Source organism: Aquila chrysaetos, chromosome 23 (genome assembly GCF_900496995.4).
Source record: "Aquila chrysaetos chrysaetos chromosome 23, bAquChr1.4, whole genome shotgun sequence".
NCBI classification, from domain to species: Eukaryota; Metazoa; Chordata; class Aves; order Accipitriformes; family Accipitridae; genus Aquila; species Aquila chrysaetos.
The window spans coordinates 869220-881327 of NC_044026.1; the positions used below are offsets into that span (position 1 = coordinate 869220).

General features: G+C 39.4%; 1 protein-coding gene across 1 annotated transcript in view; it reads right to left on the bottom strand.

Moving 5' to 3' along the window:
- Positions 1–1628: 1628 nt before the first annotated feature.
- Positions 1629–12108, bottom strand: part of COL4A1 (collagen type IV alpha 1 chain) — a 127394-nt gene continuing 116914 nt past the window's right edge. Inside the window, exons 49-52 of the mRNA XM_029998714.1 lie at positions 10477–10654; positions 7571–7685; positions 6375–6547; positions 1629–4644 (exon numbers count right to left, since the gene is read on the bottom strand). Coding sequence (XP_029854574.1) covers positions 4563–4644; positions 6375–6547; positions 7571–7685; positions 10477–10654 — 548 coding nt within the window. The 3' untranslated portion in view covers positions 1629–4562. The remainder of the gene's footprint in view (positions 4645–6374; positions 6548–7570; positions 7686–10476; positions 10655–12108) is intronic.

The following is a 12108-nucleotide window of genomic DNA, read 5'->3' on the forward strand; positions in this document are numbered from 1 at the left end:
TCTGTTCTCTTTGGTTTGAAGACAGTAAGAAGCTGGAAGGGAATATATCTGTAGCAATCAACACTGAAATATAAGGAGGAATATTCAGCTCAGAGTAACATCCTCTTACAGTGGGAGCTGAAGACAGAATGTGTGTCAGAAAGCCTGGCTGGGTGGAATATCTTTACCATAGAGTTCATGAGAAGTAGTACTGATTTATCCTCTCACAGGTATTAACACCTCAAGCGACACAACAAGCATATTGTTTGCTAGAGAGAAATAACCAAAAACCACACATGCCCCTCCTTGCATTTTTTGGAAGGACTTTCTTCTGACACTCTGAAGCAAGAGAATGGTTTAAAAAAAAATCATACTGTCAGGAAATTATTTTTTTGAGGTTGCTCTGACTTTCACAGAGAACATGTGGTGCTTCTTGCCTAGCTGTTAGTGCTAAAAGTAAGTTGGCATATTATTTTTTATCCATAATTATGCTGTACAGACCCCCTCAATATTACAAACTCACAATTAATATCAAGTTCATACTAAATAAACCATAGTATAACTAATGGATGGGTGGAGTGATTTCCTTCTCTTTACACTGTTACCTCAGCCTGAAAACAGAGAGGCTGAATGCTTCCATGCGGCCACTGAATACTTCTTAATAATGATTAATTATATCCCAGACCATCACTGGTCTCAGCATTAGCCCGAGCCTGATGTATGCATTTAAGGATCCACGCCAGTCTCTCACGCTCTCACTGTGTTATCCAATTCGGAACGTGAAGTTCATAATAAAGATTATTTCTGTATGAAGAGGTAGAAATGCGTCACGTTCTACGTGAGCAGCAGCGAGAGAGGGAGCTCCGCCGCAGCCTCGGGAAGGACGCTGCCAGACTCCTCCTGACGTCCGAGTGCGGGCATGGCCGGTCATCCTTCCCCCAGCAAGGGACGGACAGACAGGCAGACACCAAGACACTTGCGACTTCAAATTGTGAGGGCTCTGCCTTTGTGCCAGGTGCCGTGTTTTCTGTTTACTGGGTGCAGTGGGTGCTCCGGGACCCGTGGGCCTGGCCCTCTGTCCTACCTCTTTATGTTCTGCCTCGTGTAGTTGGGGCAGATTACTCAAGATTTGTAAAACATGAAAGGCAGGAAAGGAATTCTCAAAAAGTCACGCAGCTTTACAATTTCAGTCATAAAAAGGTATGGCTTTAATACAATCGCTTTTCTGGGAGCCTAGTACGGGGATATTGTTCTCAGGAGTCCTGTTTCATAGAAAAAAGTGTATTTCATCAAGGAAGTTACTGCTATGGAAAGGACAAAAGATATAAACCAAATGTACATCTGTCAGAAAAGACAGGCTAAGAGATCATTCGCTTCAAAATATATATTGGATTATTTCATTATATTCTATTTTTATTTCATCTATGTATAGAAATTTAATTTTTTTTTTTTTTACCGAAGACTGCTCCATTCCTATTTCAGAAGGAAAATTGCTGGTGACTAGAACATGTCAGAATAGAGACAGAGACTTGGGAAAACAGAGAACTGCCAGGCTGCTTTACATTTTAGTGGGTTAAAGACCAAGGCATTTGTTAGTGTAAAGCTGCTAGTACCAGTCTGACCATAAAGAGAGCACGGGCACCACCTGCTGTCTTAGAAATGTATTTATTTGGGTCATGAAAGTTACCCTTCAAGTACTGCATTCAAAAACAATCAGGCCTACCGAACAAGCTGTACTGCTTCAGGAAAGCTTTCTCCTGAAATTTAAGCTTATGCAAGACAATTTTAACAAATGATGTGTTTGCAGTTGCCTGTTCACACAACGAACTGTACTGCAGCAACACTGCTGGCCATAAATGACTGAATATGGGATACTTACAGGTTTTTGAAAGCAAGAAAGGGTTTCACACTTTTGTTCTGCTTTAGTACATGGGCTCTTCCTCACCGAGGGCATCAAAATCTAGCATTCACAACATTTCAATAGATCAATAGACTGGTATTTGATAACCACTGAAAAGTTTACTCACTGACTTAAGTAGAAATAGCATCTTTAGCATGACAATGGCTTAGGTAATTTTATGAGCTGGAGGTTATGGAATAAATAATTGCTACTAGATAAGACATCAAACTCTAGTTCAAACAGTGTTTGAAAATTTTCAAAGGACCTTGTTTCCAGAATGCTCCTAGTTGAGAAAACACAGGTTAGTACACACCCAGCTGCAGTGAGGAGTCCCTTCACTAGCAAAAGGAATTGTTTTCTCATGCACAGATATGGTTTAAACATACATGCAGGACTTTATAAATTCAACTGTTTGGCAGTTCTGAGACAATTCGAACAAAGCAAATTAAATCCCTAGCTGACCAGGAGATAAGCTACAGAATGCAAGTAAAAAGTCTGAGCAGCAGCTTGGATCCTCTGAGTTAGAGAAGGCTGAATGTCTGCTTAATTATTCCTAGATGCCACAAGGAATCACCCTGTAGTCTTCTTCTGAATAACACGTGGCACTTTGAAAAACCCTGCATCAGGCTGATTCGACATAACCAGATTCTTGTATTTTAAAAGCTGGTAAGGGTCCTTTGTGAGGACTGGTCATTTATAAGTAAAATGATTGTCTGTCAAAACTTCCGTGAGAGTTAAGATAGGTGCTAAAGGAAATGGCCAGTTTCCATCCGGGGGCCCTCGGTCATTTGGCCAGCCAATGTCCTCAAGGAATTTAAGTGACAGTGAATTCAGAACAGCAGCAGCAGCCTCTTCACAAATTTGGGAAAACAACATGAAACATTAACAAATTGAGTGCTTTTGCCAAGGAAAATATGTCATGGCCCATCTCCTCTTCAGACAACCAGAGCCAAGATTCACCTTTTAATTTTTATCCTGTAAAATTCAGTTCTGATTTGTGCATTGAAAATTCAAGGGAAGAGTGAAAAATGTGTATAACTTGATTGCTTCCCATGAGCTAAGATGAAGTTAGCAAATTTTTGTAACATGTTCATATCAAATATATTTCCGTAACAGATGCATAACCCATGTTTTGTCCACCAGTACCGGTTCTTACAAGGTAACAATAGAGGTGTCAATACAGTATCCTGTTTTCCCCATTTGAAGGTGCTTTGTACATCTGAAAGATGTGCAAAACAAAAATAATCTAGGATTGCATCAAGCTTGTGCATTTATTGGTGGCTTATTAAAAATTAATTCATTGCTGTAAATGAATGCTAATGACAAATTAGTAAAAACTTTTTCTTTTCTTCTGTTTTTTTACACAAATAGTTTTATTACAAACTTGAATTCTTAAGAAATACACATGTAAGAAATTACACAAAGGCCTTGGCATTTGTAAAAAATCTTTCGGTGTTTGCATGGCAATAGTCTATAAAACACTTTTGGACACAGATGTGCTCAATGGTATCATTGCATAGAAATTCTTTAGAAATATTTCTGAGGACACTTTGAAGAATTTTTTTGGCACAATATTAACAAAATTAAGGCCTTGTATTTTTCAAAATCAAGTCATTCAGTGTGTGAGTAGTGTTTGAAACCCTGAAAAATATTAAATACAGAATAAAGACTATAAGCTCAAAGCAGGATTTACTATAATAAACACAAATAACTATTAACCTGGGTTCAGTCTCTGCAACTTCAGCATTGAAATGGCCTATGTAAAATGAACATTTCACATCATATTTTGGCATTTAACATCTAATTCATGACACTGAAAAGAAGAAAACTTTTGTAAGCTTCTTTTTGAAATGATAAACTCAGAGCTTGATTAGCCTAATGGTTGATATCTATATAAATTACTAAAATATTTATATATATATTTTTTCTTGACCATTGCTGGATCATTCTTTATTCCACAGGAAAGTTTGTTCTACTGCATAAAGAAGCTGCATAGTACCAACATAGCAGAAACACTTACTTGCCTATTTAGGAAACCAATTTGGCAATCTCTTCCAGATGTAGTCCCATTAAAACCAATAGCACTAAAGACTACAAACAGAAGCAAAGGTTTGCAGGATGGCACTCTATGTTGTGAAAAGATGGTTACACGTTGCTTATCCACAGTCTGTAATCCCAAAACTCTTTTTTACATTAGTATTGCTTTGTACAGAAACAATAAGTACATACCCAAGAGTTTGGGATTTTGAGACACCTAGATAATGGTAACAACAAACTTATCTGGGGAAGAAAAATGAATCTAAATATATAATACAAGAATGAGAAAGGGGGGTCAAACAGTATAAGGCAGAACTGCATACCTCCTAGCACCTTTGCATTTTTTCTGGATAAACGCTGACTTTTTATTCTATCAGTGCATTGCATTTATATAAAAAATACATATATTTTGATCAAAAGTGCCATTTGGCATGTCAACATTTGAAGCTTATCTTTGTTGTCTCTTTTCTTCTTCAGCAAGGACAGGGCCAGTAAAGCAGTGTGTGTTAGTTATGCAAGTTCCTAAAAGGCACTTTACTGTTTTCATATTGGACAACAATGAGGTACATATGATATATGTCTAGGCTTCATTGCTGTTAAACAAATAGCACCATATTGTGTGAAATTAGTTGAAATTCAAAAGTCATTATGTTTTTCTCATACAGACTTGACAACGGCTAACATTTGAGCGCAGATCCCCTGCTTTCAAAGTTGAGGGAGTCGGTTTCCTATTAAAAATAAATAAAGGAAAAGACCCATTAACAATTGTTGATACAAACTGTTTTCAGGTTTATAATTGACAACGCAAACTTTGCCTGCAGCCAAGTGCCTCTTTAAGCTGTGCTGAATCAAGAAGGTGTCCCTAAGTTCTCTAATGTATATTCACTTTCAAGTTTGGTCACAAACTATCTCAAGATTAGTTTTAAATATTGTCCACTTCCAGTTACTTCAGAATTTGGTTCTGTCACAAGGCTGAACATTTTCTTAACCAGAAGACACTACCTGTTTAATCAGCAGTTTGAAAACATGCTGGAATTTGGGTAGTAAAAAAAAGATTGGGCAAAGAAACTGAAGACATTTGACTGTTCAGGAGTTTCTGCTAACTCTTGTGACTTCACAGAAAAATGAAAAGCCAGCAAAGGAAATTATGTGATGCCGTATAGGAAGACAAACCAAAATCTTCAGTCTCTAACCTATCATAAGGAGTTACTCCTAGCAACTGGAAATAAAGCACTTTCAGACAAAAGTGTGCTTACATTGAATTTATAGGAAACTGAAGAGTATTTGTGAATTATGATAGTAGGATGGGTCCCCTGATCTGGGAATATTTTATTAATTTCAGATACAGTTTGCAGCCAGAAAAGGGTATGAATTTGACAGGTCTCTGGGTAGGACTCAATGAATACAAACAACTGTAGTGCTGACCCCTCTCAATTTTCCTCTGACCAGCTTGCTTCTTTCCTAGGGAGCCAGTGCTTACCCCAGTGTTGGCAAATGGGCTCTTTCAGTAGTAGGTTATCTGGCTGATGAGATTATCGCAGCCCCAGTGATCATCAGTCCCGGTGCTCAATTTTTCTACCTACTCAGTTGACAACTATCTCGTAGACAAACAGTCAAAACTGGCTAAACAACCTGCTTCATTTTGACTGAGACAGGCTAAGGAGCAGTCACAGATCTAGAAGACATGAGGAGATGAAGGGTACCACCAGTGGCAGCCTGGACTGCGGTGGAAGAGGATGCTTGCCTGCACTCCAGAGGAATGTCTGCTGATCAGGTAGGTAAGCTATCCAGACCTGGGAACTGGTCTATATGCTAGCATATTAATAAAATTTGTATGGAACAAATTAGACTGTGTTGAAAAATACTTATGTGCAGGAGACCAGAACAAAGCCTACCACCACTTAATTCCTGAAATTAGAACCTCAGCAGTACTGAAGAAATGCCTAAGACCTCTGCCCTCAGCTGCATTTTATTCAGACATACTTCCTCCAACATCAGGGAAAGGTAAATAATTGTTCAGCTCACTTAGTTCAACACCTGCATTAATTTCAAGTGGTTCTACTATGTGTTAACATCCACTAGGAGGAATATTATATTCTAACTTAATTTCAGTCGGTACGTCAGCCTATCCCAGTTATGACTTGGTGAATACAGTCAAACTAGTGGAAATGCAAACATTGTTAGATTATTCTGAAAAGCAAAACACTAGGTACTAATGACACACTGTAAACACTAACAGAAGATACATTCATTGATTCCCCCAAAAGCTATTATAATTTTTTTCTTTTTGTTACGAAAATCATTAACGGGATATACTAACCAGGCTGAGGTACAGCCAATACTTGAACCATGTATTACATTCAAACAATACTTCTCTTATTTGGCTTCACTGACATCACTGACACACTGACAGGGCTTCACTGAGTCTCAAATACTGATAAATAAATCATGAACTTACTTGAACATCTCATTCCTCTCTATAGTAGCAAGCCAGAAGCTGTAAGCATTTGCGTAATAATTGCAGGTGCCCCGGCCATGGCATTCAATGAAGGGAGCGCTGCGAAACTCCTCTAGGCAGGAACCAGGGGATGCCAGGGCCTGGCCAGAGCCCTCCGCACCAGCACTGGTGTGCTAGAAAAACACAAAAGCATCAGTCAGAGAGGGAGTCTTTACCTCTTCTGCTACAACATCTATTAACTCTCTCACACAAATATTTCTTCACATGCCTCTCCTTGTCCTCTGTTGTGTCCATCTGCTGTTTTGTCCCTCAGCTCAAGGAGGAGCAAGAAGGAGGAGCTGAAGGGCTCCAGAGGTGGCAATGGGTTCTCTCACTTAGCGGCAGCACAACACACCAGCAACATCAACTTCAGGGCAGCTGTACCCACAGAAATCCTTCAGGACTGACAGTAGCTATCCCTATACCAGCAACAGGTCAGGGCCAGCTCTCCAGCCCAGAAGGCATACAGACTGGTATGGTTTATATTGAATAGCTTAACCAAATTCCTGCCCCACATCACAGTGGCCTCTCTCCCACTGCCGAGTGCTAACAGCTCTGGATCTGTGCTGTTTCTCAGACCATGCCCAGACATTGCCTGGGAGAGTGGCTGTTGATACAGGCTGTGACCATGACAGAAAGCATGCTAACAACTAACCACTACGGAGGACTGCAGAGTAGCTCTTCCAGGCCACTCCTTAGCCCTATTTATTTTACTAGTACAGACAGAGCTGAAGAAAGTGGATAAAAGGTCTAAAATGCCATTTGAAAACTGAAGGCTTATTCATCAAAAAACAGGAAGAGGACAGGCACTGATATGCTACCACTCTAGGAAGCTCCTGCAACATAGATGTAGAAGGACAATGGAAAATTATGCTTATTTCCTCATTTATTCAGCATTTGGATCCTGTGCTGGAGCTGCAAACAAGAGAGCAAGCTGTGTGCATTTCCCCAGAAGTGAACAACTAATTGCTGTTGCATTATTCTCATTTAGTAATTCGCCAGAATCTTTTTAAAGTCACCAGAAAAGGTAGAGGTCTAATGCCCTCCTAAGGCCTGAAGTGACACAGTCAGATATTAACTTTCCCAGAGCAGGAGCGTAGTTCAAATGCCTGACACAAATGCTTTTCTCAGCTCATAGTATGCCCCAGTGCACTTACCATGACAAAGGAGTAACCAATCCAAAGTGAACTCCAGCCTTCAGGACACTGTGGTATTTGAATTGTTTGGCTGTGAACGGCTATTACCATAGCAGGAGCTTCACACACAGAGCATCTAGAAAGACCAAGACATGAATGAGCTACATGCACTTGAGGATTAATACTTCTTCTTTTTTCAGAGGTTACTTTCTTTAAGGAATCTTGAATTAGAAAATGTTGTCACCTTCACAAACAAAGGAAAATCAAAATGTTCCATTTAGAAAAACAACCAACTGGTTCCTTTTTTTTTTTCCTTATTTACTTAGGGACAGCTTAACTATTAAGTCTCATTCCTACTAGCTTTCCTATGAGCAAAGAACAAGAGACCTCTTATCTGAATATTTAAATGTATTTATCTTTTTGTAGTCCCATTTGTACTGTAGTTTCTAAAAGCACTCCATGTCCTGAACATGAGAGGCAAATAGCCATACATCGTAACTCAGCAAGTATCACTTAAAAGTGGTCTACTGTGATCAGAGACAAGTAACAGCAATTCATCATCCTAAACACAGCCCTGAGTGACTTCCAGAGAGAAAGCCATCTCTCTGGAAAATGTCTTACAAAGGTAATCACTGCTAACCTAATATAATGCAGACTCTTCCCCATGCATTTTCCTTGAAAGTGGCTTTTATTTACATTTGTGGTCTTTATCTCCAGTAAGAGATTTCTAGCAAAGTAACTTGAACAATGAACTTGAAAGCAACTCTTCAGAAAGCTATGCAGCACCAGTTCTTTTACCTTAGATAAATTCATTGTGTCTCAGAACTGCTAGGTTACCGAATAATCCAACGACCCACTGTGCCTTCACAGGAGAACGATAAAAAAAGTGAGTTGGCCTGGAAATTTTAATATGGGAGCTGGTAATAAGGAATTTGGTAGATATAATTCATTTTTCCTTGTACAACTCCTAAATTGGCTACTGCAGTTAGCAATTATGAAAATGATTCAAAACAGATCCTTAGAACTAAACAGTCTGATTCCTGTTATCAGAGCATTGAAAAGAATCACGTGCAAAATGGATTAAGTTGGATTCTGGAAAATGCACAGAAGCAAAGGAATTCACAATGAAAGCCTATTTCCGACTTGTGAAGACTGCTTTCATACCTACTGCCTTCATCTTTAGTGCAGAAGCAAGACAGTTATTTTAAGAAACACATCAGTGGAAGAGTAAGTTAAAAGAATGTAAAGCTGCCTCTATTCTTGGAGCTCTGCTTTGCTTCAAGAGATTTCTGGTATTTCAGTGGAAGGCCTTTCATGAAAAGAAGTCCCATGACCCAAGGCAGCAAGTGACACTTCTACACCTTTTCAACTTTTGGACAGGGAAAACTGTTGCTTTAAAAGCCTCAACTAATAAAATAAATTGAAAGAATAGTCTTTTTGGATTCCTTGCTGGTTTAAAAAAATGTGTATTACAATTGCCTCACTCTCTGCTATGGCTAAAAGAAGAAAAAGCCATATACACACATACATATACATACACACACACATACATTTTTATGGTGCAAAAGCTACTCTATATGCATAAGATAAGGCAAAATGTTGGTGGGTACCTCCTTGAGCAAGAGTTTCAAAAGTGATTGTTAAAGGTTATGTTGGGTGCTTGATCAGGGGTGGCATAAAAGGAATATGAATTTCAGAAGCTGGTCATTTGAATCCTTCTGAAAGTCAAGCCCCTTCCATTCATATCCAATGAACAACCAAAAAAGTAAGACCGAGAAAAACCATAGTCTCTCTTGAGAATCTAGCCCTCAATCTGCCCGCTTATTTTCAAGGCATACCAATTTCTATGGCACTAAACCAAAAATAGAGTACAGAGCACAACTGCAGACACAAGATGGATTGTATTATGCAAAATAAATAAAAAATGTTTTGCAGAAGAGCCAAATAGTTTTCTGAACGTACCAAGCCGTCAAGACTACAACCCACTGATGATGTGAATTGTCCTTTCTCTCGGGTGGTATACACAGACCCGAGAAAACAATAACAGCAATCTCCACTCCCTTTCACTTTATATGGCAGGAAGAGGGATCAACAAGAGCTGATACAGATTAGAAGCAATGATGGGAATCATAGTAATGCCTATATCTAATGATTATCATTTATGTTCTAAGTTGGAGATTCCCTTGTCAGATTCTTATCTCATGACAATGGTACAGTTCACCACACTCTTGCTCACACCTCTGCCTTCAGCACTGGGCATATTATGCCAGGATAGTTTTTGCTAGTGGCCTTAAAATTTAAAATGGACCAAAAGTTCAACAAGTTGGACTGATGCAGAACAGTTATGTCTGATATAAGTGCCACAGTATATGCTAGCTGAGAATCTGGAATTATTAAAAAATAGATGATTGATTTTGCAACTGTTTCCTTTAATTCAGACAATAATGGCTGTATTCAAGCAGCATGTCCAAAACAATGGAAGAAGCCTGGCAGTCTACTGTATGATAAATAATGCTACCATTTTCAAACAAAAGGAAACTGAGCCCTAAAAAGCTTCTAGCTATGGCTAGTCAAAAAAAGAATTGTTTTGGATGAGGATTGTGAATAAATTCAAACCTTTTTCTCCTTCAAAGTACATCATAGCTTTTGCAAAACATCATTTCAAAGTAAATCTTTTCATTTCAATTAGATTCAAAATAGACTACTCTATTTCTTTGGGTTTCCCCCAAAATGGATTTATTTTTGATCAAAGTCTAAACTGAAAACATGCACACTTTGAAACATTTCATCCAAGGAACTCAAACTTTAAATTTAAAAGCAGGAAATAAAAATATACAGATTAAAAGCCTTTTCCAAAAAAATAAAGTACCATACGCACTTTTCACAGGCTTCTTCATTTTACAAACACAGCAGAACTGAAACCATACCTGCTGATGAATGGTCTGATATTATCACCAGTGATAGGAGCCATACTCATTGGCATGGGTTCAGGAGTGGACAGCCAGTAAGAATAGTCATTCCTTGATGCAAAGTTACATACATTGTTGATATTGCAGAATAAGAAAGGCATGGTACTAAATTTACGAAGACAGCTTCCTGCTGTGCCTGAAATGTTAAGTGAAAGGTTACTTGTTAAGTCATTTTTGTTAAAACATTGCAACTGCCAAACAAATATTCCCAGGACCAGCTAAAAAGCAGATGACACTTGCTCCAGAGGGCCCAGTTCTCTCAGAAGTGACTCCTCTTAGCTCCATAAGGAAGGAACAGGGCAAGGCAAGGAATAGCCCAGTCTTGCCTGTAGAATTATGGAATAACTTAGGTTGGAATAGACCTCTAAAGGTCATCTATCCTAAACCCCTGACAGTTAGATCAGATTGCTTGGGTCCACCGCCAGTTGAGCTCTGAATATCTCCGAAGACAGAGACTCAACAAACTCTCTGGTGTCCTGTTCCAACATTTAAGCACCAGCATGGTAAAAAAAGCTTTTCTTTATGTTTCACTGGAATATCTCTCATACTTGCATCCATTGCTTCTTCTGTCACTGAGCCCCTCTGAGAAGAGTTTGGCTCCATCTTCTCTACCCTCCCTGTAGACAGCTGTAGACAGCAATAAAGGCCTCTCCCTTAATTTCTGTTAAGTCTGAGCAAACCCAGTTCCATCAGACTGTCCAGACCCCACTAACCATTTTAGTAGCTAGCTGTTGTATTCACTGTGGTATATCAACATCTTCCTTGTTCTGGGACGCCCAAGTCTGGGCACAATATACCAGATGTGGTCTCACAACTGCCAAACAGACGGGAAGAATCACCTCTCTCCATCTGCTGCTTGCACTTTTGCCAATAGAGCCCAGTAGCTTGGACAGTGGAGAATGGGGTAGTTGCTGCAAGGGCACACTGCTAACTCATGTTCAGTGTTGCTCACCAGGGCTCCCAGGTCCTTTTCTGCAAAGCAGCTTTCTAGCAGTCTGTACTGCTGCTACTGGAAATAGCAGTCAGTCCCCAGTCTGTTCTGTTGCATGAGGTTATTTCATTCTAGGTGTACCCCTTTGCATTTGCCTTTACTGAGCTTCTTGAGGTTCTTCTCAGCCCTTTTCTCCAGCTTGGCTAGGTCCCTCTGAATAGCAGCTGTGTCCACTAGGGAATCAAGCATTCCTCCCAATCTGGCATTACCCACAAACTCGCTGAGAGTGCACTCTGTCCCATCACTCAAGTCATTAATAAATTCATTAAACAGTACTGGCCCAGTACTAATTCCTGAGGGACATCACTAATCAACAACCACCACTCAGACTTTGTACATCTGATCACATCCACCTGAGCTTGATGGACCCACTGATATTCCACTCACCTTATCATACTGCTTAGCCAGCCTGTATCTCACTGATCTGACTACAAAGATACTATGGATGACCATATCAAAGGCTGTGATAAAGACCTTCTTAAGTAAACTGACACTCTTTCCACTGTACACCAAACCTTTATTTGTACCAACCTAGAAGGCATAATAAAGCACCAGCTAGCCAAGAATAATTACACAGGTTTGTTCAATACAGTTCTACA